At 41.6% G+C, this 7,681-nt stretch overlaps 1 protein-coding gene across 1 annotated transcript in view; it reads right to left on the bottom strand.

Annotated features, from left to right (window-relative positions):
* LOC138974701 (low-density lipoprotein receptor-related protein 1B-like) overlaps window positions 1-7,681 on the bottom strand; it is an 82,499-nt gene that overhangs the window by 31,218 nt on the left and 43,600 nt on the right. The window contains exons 13-14 of the mRNA XM_070347422.1: window positions 5,697-5,813; window positions 3,993-4,106 (exon numbers count right to left, since the gene is read on the bottom strand). Of these exons, the coding sequence (XP_070203523.1) occupies window positions 3,993-4,106; window positions 5,697-5,813 (231 nt within the window). The remainder of the gene's footprint in view (window positions 1-3,992; window positions 4,107-5,696; window positions 5,814-7,681) is intronic.

The raw sequence follows: 7,681 nt of genomic DNA, 5'->3' as shown, positions 1-7,681 counted from the left end.
TTCCTTATCTTCTCCGTGTTTTCAGCGTTTACCTCCTTCCTTCGTATGGTGCAGTACGGTATTAGGGGCATCTTCGGATATTCCCGGCGTTCTGTTACTATTTTTAGAAGGTCACCGCAGTGTCCAGAACGCTTTCCTTGGACCCGTAAGTTGTCCTCACTGTAAAAGTGCAAAGGTCGAATCAATTTATAGCCACGCGAAAAATACACTGTCATCTATCTCTATATATTTATATATTTATCTAAGCTTGAATGTACATTTTATTTTTGAAATATTTGCTTTGTGATTCGTAACTAAAATAACCATGGTATTGTGTTGCTTAGTAATTGATGCATGAATTGGCGTCTCGCAGAATTACACGCCCCTGAGGAAGGCCTGGCAACAGGTCGAAAATTTGGGCTGCCACTTGACATTCTTTGTTTGGCTTTTCTTTTCCTTGATTTTGTTATATATATCATATCATATATATATATAGGATATATTTTATTAAAACATGCTCAAAAAATTAAACAGAAAAGAGAAAAGCACGCTTTCCTGCTCAGCGCAATACGCTACCGCGCTATTCTGGCTTGTTGCTTTCACTTCGTTTTGCACGTGAAAAGTGAGCGATTTCCTTCTCGCAGGGATTGACGAGCCAGTGTTGTGAGTTGTCTTGGTGAAAAAACGCAGGGCGGTTAGTTTTATTCTGTTAGTTAGACAGCTTGACTAAATGTAGTAATTTTGCCTTGCGCGACTTGTTTTATGAAGCAATATGAAGTAGCAATAATTTCAAGCGGCGTTGCCGACATTATTGATACGAAATGCATTGACCAATCGCCGAAAAGCGCTGACGTCATTGCAAGAAAAATACCCAAAATCCTCTATTATCGATGACATACTAAGGAGTTAGTTCGGGAGAACGACGATCTATGGACGGTTTATCATATAAAGCGGTTAAAAACGGGCGTCGATAGAGCCAATGAACAAGGATGCAAACTTGTAGTATTTTATTCACTTGTGCCAGCGTGTAAGTCAGTCTGCCTGTTCTACCTGTTGGGGTAACATCGTTGTATGTGAGAGACACAGACTCGATTATACCCTTGGACCAAGGACCTTGGTGAGCGAACTGGTTTTTATTATTGAATATAGGTCATTCTTCAGCGTATGCCATCGTTTGTAAGCCGCTTTACATTTTATAACTGTTTATTATTGTTCAGTACCTTGAAAGATTTTCTAGGTTTTGCTGATGTCACACCTGTGTCACCGGCAGTATGATTAAGTATGTCTATGTAAGATTGGAAATAGCTTATCGATTGAGTTATCTATATTGTATTGGTGGGAGCATAGTCTTTTTAGTCTCCTAGTTTGTTTTAGGGTTTGGAGGTGATGACGCAGGCAGCCGGAGTGTTTTGCCGCCACTACGAGGGAGACCGGTGCTAGCCTATGGCCAGACCGCCCTGTAGTGTACTTATATTGTCAAGTCCAGATGTCATCTATATTCCACAGAGCTTCGGCAGTGTAGCAGTTGATAATATGTAGCGTGAGGCATATTATTTTGTGACCCGACTTCGTATTCATTATTATTGTGTATTTGTTATCGACAAGCGAAAAGAGGATTCTTTTTAAGTTCAGCGAACTTCTGGACATTGTCGTCGGACTACATTGTTTGTGTGTGTTATGTGCTCGTCTTCGTGTATTTATCGTTCAACGTTTGTTTGTTTGTTTTTTGTTTGTTTGTTGGTTTGTTTGTTTGTTTGTTTGCTTAACGCCCAGCCGACCACAAAGGGCCATATCAGGGCGGTGCTGCTTTGACATATAACGTGCGCCACACACAAGACAGAAGTCGCAGCACAGGCTTCATGTCTCACCCAGTCACATTATTCTGACACCGGACCAACCAGTCCTAGCACTAACCCCATAATACCAGACGCCAGGTAGAACAGCCACTAGAGTGCCAATTTTAAAGACTTTGGTAAGACCCGGCCGGTGTAACACGAAAAAAATACCCCCACGAGATTTTTACTCCGGAGTAAACATTTCGTACGAAAAAGTTACTCCCTTTACGAAAAAAGCACTCCCCCATTGCACAAAAAAATTACTCCCCAAGACAGGTGAGTTCCAAGTAAGCATTTCGTACAAAAATGTTACTCCCCTGACGAATAAATAACGAATAAATTACTCCACCCTAACACGAGCAATTTAACTTTCCATGCCAGGTGTACGAAATTTGTATTATTCCCCCCTCTGCTTCTTTCTCTGTAAACTTGTAGGGCTAGTTATTTTTCAGTAACTTACCCAACAACCAAAATCACTTACCCAACAACGGGCCTGAATTCTCGATAGCTCATGGGTAGAGACTGTACACATTGTGGATCTACTTTTTGCGACTCAAAAGTTCAGAACACTCTAATGTACAAAATATACATTTCTGGAGCGAACAATACAACCATACCGCATTTAAACCAGCAACTACAGGCTTGAACACATGAATCTCAATATAAAATCCATGAGTTTTTTTTGTTTGTTTTGAATTCAGATCTGCCGTGCACAATTGTCTATCGCTAGCAAGATTCCAAGGAAAAGTAACTCTCATACTTTGTCTAGCGACACGAGTAGTTCCCCTTCCAGATTTCGGCTGCATCGACAAGACTGCAATCCGACGGTCAGTTTTCAACAATATTTCATTTTATAAACAGATCACACGCAATCAATTGCAAACATTTAATCAACTTAAAGAACATGCAGCGGTTTCATACACTATTTTGCCCCAGAAAACTGAACTTCATACAGTTTTTAACGTTGGAACACTGGTGTAAAACTTCGTCTGCTAGTCATATTCGAGGAAAGAACATTTCCTGAGCGATACCAAAACATGAACAGAACACACACTATCTGCCTTTGCCGCCACAGCAGAATGACAACATAACTGTGTACTTGATTTTAGTTCAAAACATGGAAACTGACAAGAAGTGTTAACAAAATTGAAGGATTTGCACGGAACTATATAACCGCGCATTAATCGATCGCCTGCGCAGGTAGACTGGTTGTATGAAAATGATTCGATCAAACTTTCGCACAAAAACTCCTCTGTTCTTTGAATAACTGAAGAAAGGAGGAATAAAGAGGTTACATACCTCGTCTCAGTGATTATCAAAAATAATGGTCTCAGTTCGCGGTCACGAAAAAGCTCGCTGAAGCTCGCATTTTTCATGATCCGCCATTATTTTTGATAATCACTGAGACTCGGCATGTAACCTCTACCTCCCTTGTCCCCTGTTAGTCCTGGTGGTGGAATGGTTGGAAGGAGGGTAGCGCGACATTCGTGTGCGCGAGATCACATTGGCATTATCCCTTCGCCAGCATCCCATTTTTGCGTACGAGATTTTTACTGGAAGTAATGGGGAGTAAAAATTTCGTGGAGGAAGTAATTTGTTCGTGCCTTGGGGAGTTCTTTTCTCGTACGAAAAGTGTACTCGGAGTAAGAATTTCGTACGAAATATTTACTCCGGAGTAAATTTTTCGTGGAGTAAATATTTCGTGTTACACCGGGGTTTGAACCCACGACCTCCCGATCACGGGGCGGACGCCTTACCACTAGGCCAACGTGGATTGCTCTATTCGTGCATGAATATTTGATATGTAAACATTGTGTTTAAAAGTGTATATTCCTGTGATTTATATGTTCATTGTGGATTGATATACTTAGTTTTATTAATTTATGTGTTTGGATTACCATTTATGTATGAAAGGGAACGAACATGCGAGAGACAGGTCGGAGTCAGATGTGTGTGTGTGTGTGTGTGTGTGTGTGTGTGTGTGTGTGTGTGTGTGTGTGTGTTGGTGTGTGTGTGTGTGTGTGTGTGTGTGTGTGTGCTACATCGTTTCCCTCCAGCTTTTCAATCCATTACAGTGTGAAAGATGGACAGACAAACTTGAACTGCAGACAGACAAGGATAGATACAGAGAGATAGACACGAAATGCAGACAGACAGCAAGACAGAAGGTATAAATACCGCAATTTTCCTCATCACTGCGATCACGACAGTCGTACTTTCCATCACACCGACCATATATGCAGAGAGTATTGTCCCTGCATTTCCACCTGTTAGATGGACATGTCCACTGTTCTGAAAAAAAAACCCACACACACAAAGACTGTTTGTTCTGATACGCATTGATAAATAACTGGAGGCTTTACAAGGACTCACCATATAATTGCATGCATGGTAATACTTTCTGTTTAGGATTGCGCATGATGACGCAGCTCAGAGAATGCAGTCCCTTGTTGAAAAATACTTCCGTTCGATCTGTACCAGATGGTGCAAAAGAAAGATCGCTCATTGCAGCTGAACCTTGAACCTTTTTTCGATGCGTTTTTCTTTTTTTACCTCCTCGTGAAAGCAGTTCGCTCCCTGTCACCGATCTGGTCAGGCTTGTATATCCACGGGATAACACCTTCCTGCCACTTGGTCATTTACTAAAAACGAACAGACTGGGGCTCTCTGTGTTACGTGGCAGATTTGTTTTTAAAGAATTGATGTCGTGAAAGGCACTGGCACCTTTTCTAAAATGAATTCATAATGAAAAGTCCAACTTGAAACAGCGAGCAGTGAGGATGTTGATTGTCGGTATGTGACCAAGGGAGGGCTTAGCCCACGTGACACCCTGACCAGATCTGAGACAGTGGGGCGATCTGTTTTCAGGTGGAGTGTGTATGTTAGATTAGAGTATGCATGTGTGTATATCTATACTGAACTGCTGTATTGTAAATCATTTGATGTTTTTGACATGGCCATGTTTGATGTTATTCATGTATTTATGTTGATGTATATTTTTGTCTTCGTGTCACACCCCTTAATATGGGGCTTTGTCCCTAATGATTAAACCATCCATCTATCCACTCTCTCTCTCTCTCAATCTCTCTCTATTTCTTTTACTATCTCCCTCTCTGTCTCTCTTATTCTCATTATCTCTCCTTCTCTTTCTCTCTCTCTTTCTCTCTCTCTCTCTTTTTATCTCCCTTTCTCTATAGTTCTCTCTCTTTCAATCTCTCTCTCCCTCTCTTTCTCGCTCTCGTTCTCTCTCTCACACCCACCCACCCACACATACACCCACACACACGCACACACAGTCACACACACACACGCACACACAGTCACACACACACACACACACACACACACACACACGCACAGCCCCCTCCTAAACAAACACACACACCCCCCATTCTCCTCCCAAAAAAAACATATCTGTAACCAGCGACACTACAACAAACTGACTTGAGACAGAGTGACACACACACACACATTGCTTCTTTATTTGGTGTTTAACGTCGTTTTCAACCGTTCAAGGTTATATCGCGACGGGGAAAGGGGGGGGGGGGGGGGGGGGTGGGTGGGATAGAGCACTTGTTAATTGTTTCTTGTTCAGAAAAGCACTAATAAAAAAATTGCTCCAGGGGCTTGCAACGTAGTACAATATATGACCTTACTGGGAGAATGCAAGTTTCCAGTACAAAGGACTTAACATTTCTTACATACTGCTTGACTAAAATCTTTACAAACATTGACTATATTCTATATAAGAAACACTTAACAAGGGTAAAAGGAGAAACAGAATCCGTTAGTCGCCTCTTACGACATGCTGGGGAGCATCGGGTAAATTCTTCCCCCTAACCCGCGGGGGGTACACATTGGTGTCCTCGTGTCGCTACATACCACAGTTGTCTTCGTCACTGCCATCAGCACAGTGGGTGACCCCGTCACAGCGATCGGCGTTCCAGATACACTTGTTGTTGCCACACTTCCACCAAGTCGGTGAACACGTCCAATTCGCTAGGAAAATTTATATAAGGCCAAAAAAAAAAGAGGTCTGTTTACGGTAACATAGGGTGAAAAAATAGGGTCGGTAGGTCGGGTTTTATTTGTTTTTGTTTTCCCAATTTTTTTTCTTCTTTTTTTTCTCCCCTCTCTATGATGTTTCACAGTTCATTTCTTCTCATCAATCCCTGTTTTTGCTCAACATAACTATAAACAGTACTTTGAGCTTACCTCCCTTCTGTCGTCTGCTGTTTGAGCGCAAACAGCTCTATTTTGGATGCGGTGGGTTTTTTTTTCAGACGATCCCAAAAAAAGATTAGGGTCGGGCCTAAAAACTAGGGTCGGTCGGGTTACCGTAAACAGACCTTTTTTTTGTTGGCCTAAACACTGTCAACAGGCTTTCAGGGGAAAATATCAGCAATGAGTCAATTCTCCTTCTGTAAACCGAATAACTTCATATTTAGTGTACAGTAACTTCAGCTTATGTATGACCATTGCACACAATGTCAATTGTGTAGATTCAATGGTTTGACATTTTTGCCATTTAAAAAAAAGGTTTCCAATTTCTGGGATCGACTCAACAGTACGAGGTTTGAAATTGAACGGTTTACCGAACTAACCCAATTAAAGCCCGCCAGATTGTTACCTCTGGAGTTATTCGAATGATCTAATATCATAACCAAGTATATGCGGTCAGTGACTTGAATACAGTGATTACAGACAGGATCAGGGCATGTTGCATGGGGGCATGCGTTCACGTCAATGATGAATGTTGCGCTCCATTGCACAAGTATAACTGCACTACAAAGGGGTTATGTTTCAGTCATTTGAGATCAGCTAATATCCCCATAGTTAGTGTGCATGAACTTCGGTTTGTTCACAAACATTGTACAAAGTGTCCAGTCTGTAGGATAAATTGTCCGACTTTGACCTTCTTTCAAAATGTGTTCCAAATGACACCTCCGTTAATGTTAATGACACCTCCGTTAATGTTAATGACACCTCCGTTAATGTTACCTCCGTTAATGTTAATGACACCTCCGTTAATGTTAATGACACCTCCGTTAATGTTAATGACACCTCCGTTAATGTTAATGACACCTCCGTTAATGTTAATGACACCTCCGGTAATGTTAATGACACCTCCGGTAATGTTAATGACACCTCCGTTAATGTTAATGACACCTCCGTTAATGTTAATGACACCTCCGTTAATGTTAATGACACCTCCGTTAATGTTAATGACACCTCCGTTAATGTTAATGACACCAACGCTGTCATGTCAAGGGATTGCCCTGAAACTAGCTGTTGTAACTGCTTTCTTCAGGTCTTCGAGTATCTTGGGGTTGAAGGGGGTGTTTTTGTATACGGCTGACATTCAAATAATCAAAAAGGTTAAAGTCTGAAGGATTTCTTTTTCTTCTTCTTGTCGATCACACTAGTTATATTGTCAGCCCGGACAGCGAGACGAATGATGCCGTCTTCTCCAGGTCTTCCTTTCCTCCTTACAGCTTGCAGTAGGAGACTGCAGTTGAAGGATTTAAAATAGGTTAGTACAATGTTAAACCTCGTTCTATTGAGTCGACCTCCGAATTTAGAAACTTGTTTTGAAATCGCACAAAAGTCAGATCATGTCATCTACACAGTTGCTACTGTGTGGACAGGTCATACATGCATAGGCTGAAGTCAATGCACACCTAATATGAAGCAATCAATCAATCAATGAGTCTTATATCGCGCATATTCCGTGGGTACAGTTCTAGGCGCTCTGCAGTGATGCCGTGTGAGATGAAATTTTATACGGCCAGTAGATTGCAGCCATTTCGGCGCATATTTACCTTTCACGGCCTATTATTCCAAGTCACACGGGTATAGGTAGACAA

Source organism: Littorina saxatilis, linkage group LG8 (assembly GCF_037325665.1).
Source record: "Littorina saxatilis isolate snail1 linkage group LG8, US_GU_Lsax_2.0, whole genome shotgun sequence".
Lineage (NCBI taxonomy): Eukaryota > Metazoa > Mollusca > Gastropoda > Littorinimorpha > Littorinidae > Littorina > Littorina saxatilis.
This window is presented reverse-complemented; position numbering and strand designations above follow the sequence as displayed.